The sequence below is a fragment of the Monopterus albus genome, unplaced genomic scaffold (assembly GCF_001952655.1).
Source record: "Monopterus albus unplaced genomic scaffold, M_albus_1.0 scaffold100.1, whole genome shotgun sequence".
NCBI classification, from domain to species: Eukaryota; Metazoa; Chordata; class Actinopteri; order Synbranchiformes; family Synbranchidae; genus Monopterus; species Monopterus albus.
In genome coordinates, this window is record NW_018127980.1 from 475661 (window position 1) to 476738 (window position 1078).

At 48.5% G+C, this 1078-nt stretch overlaps 1 protein-coding gene across 1 annotated transcript in view; it reads left to right on the forward strand.

Moving 5' to 3' along the window:
- arxa (aristaless related homeobox a) overlaps positions 1 to 1078 on the forward strand; it is a 5497-nt gene that overhangs the window by 3307 nt on the left and 1112 nt on the right. The window contains exon 4 of the mRNA XM_020609658.1: positions 841 to 1076. Coding sequence (XP_020465314.1) covers positions 841 to 1076 — 236 coding nt within the window. The remainder of the gene's footprint in view (positions 1 to 840; positions 1077 to 1078) is intronic.

Here is a 1078-nt window from a genome sequence, read left to right on the forward strand (position 1 = left end):
CTCATAACCAGAGAGACAGTTCAAACACAGTGGAGGTTATGGCCGACGGTAAAACAACAGATGTCTCTTTAGGGGCTGTAGGTGAACAAATCACTTAACGGGCGCCATCAGGAGGTGATAAAAACTCATAAATTCCCGAGGGGCTGAGTAATGCTAAACAGCCCTCTGGGAATAATGCGTGTGTGTGTGTGTGTGTGTGTGCGTGTCTTGTAAGCTCGCTTGTTCAGTCACTTTCCTCATGTTGACATTTTGCTCATTGTGAGAGCCCCGTGTTTCTGCAGTGCAAACTGGGAGACAGCGAATGCGTGGGAAAGCTAAATACTCTGTTGCATGAAAGTCACTTGCATCTCTTAAGAACTTAATTTAAAGCGCATTAATTGTTATTGGAGCCAGTTCAACGGTAATTTTCTGGACCTTTTGTTAACACGGCTCTTAATTATCTCTCCCCACCCTGAAGCCCGTCTACAGGCACGGGGGGTTTAATTAGACAGAAAGAAGATTTAAGGGACTGTGAGCTGCAGAGTTTACCTTGCATGTAATTACCGTTGATTTTCCGCCTATTGGCCACCACCTGAACTAGACAACTATTAGTACACATTCAGTAGAGTCTAGTTATGTTAATTACAACGAATCATTGCTGTAATATAAGCAAGACAAGAAGTAATCATCAACTGACCAAACGGGTGACTTGTCTTTGAGCATCTTTCTTTCTGTTTCTGTATGCACCCTCCTTTATCACTTGAACTATACAGCCTTACATGTTCTACTTTGACAATCTTCTAATGGAAAAGTGAAAACCTGCCCATATTCATGTGTTTTATCATCTCTGTCTGCCCCCAGGTGTGGTTTCAGAACCGCAGGGCCAAGTGGAGGAAACGTGAAAAGGCTGGGGTGCAGGCCCACCCGTCAGGCCTGCCGTTTCCAGGCCCCCTGGCAGCTGGCCACCCTCTCAGTCACTACCTGGAGGGAGGGCCGTTTCCTCCTCACCCCCATCCAGCCCTGGAGTCTGCCTGGACGGCTGCTGCTGCCGCAGCCGCTGCCTTCCCAGGCCTGGCCCCACCACCCCACCACGGGGCGG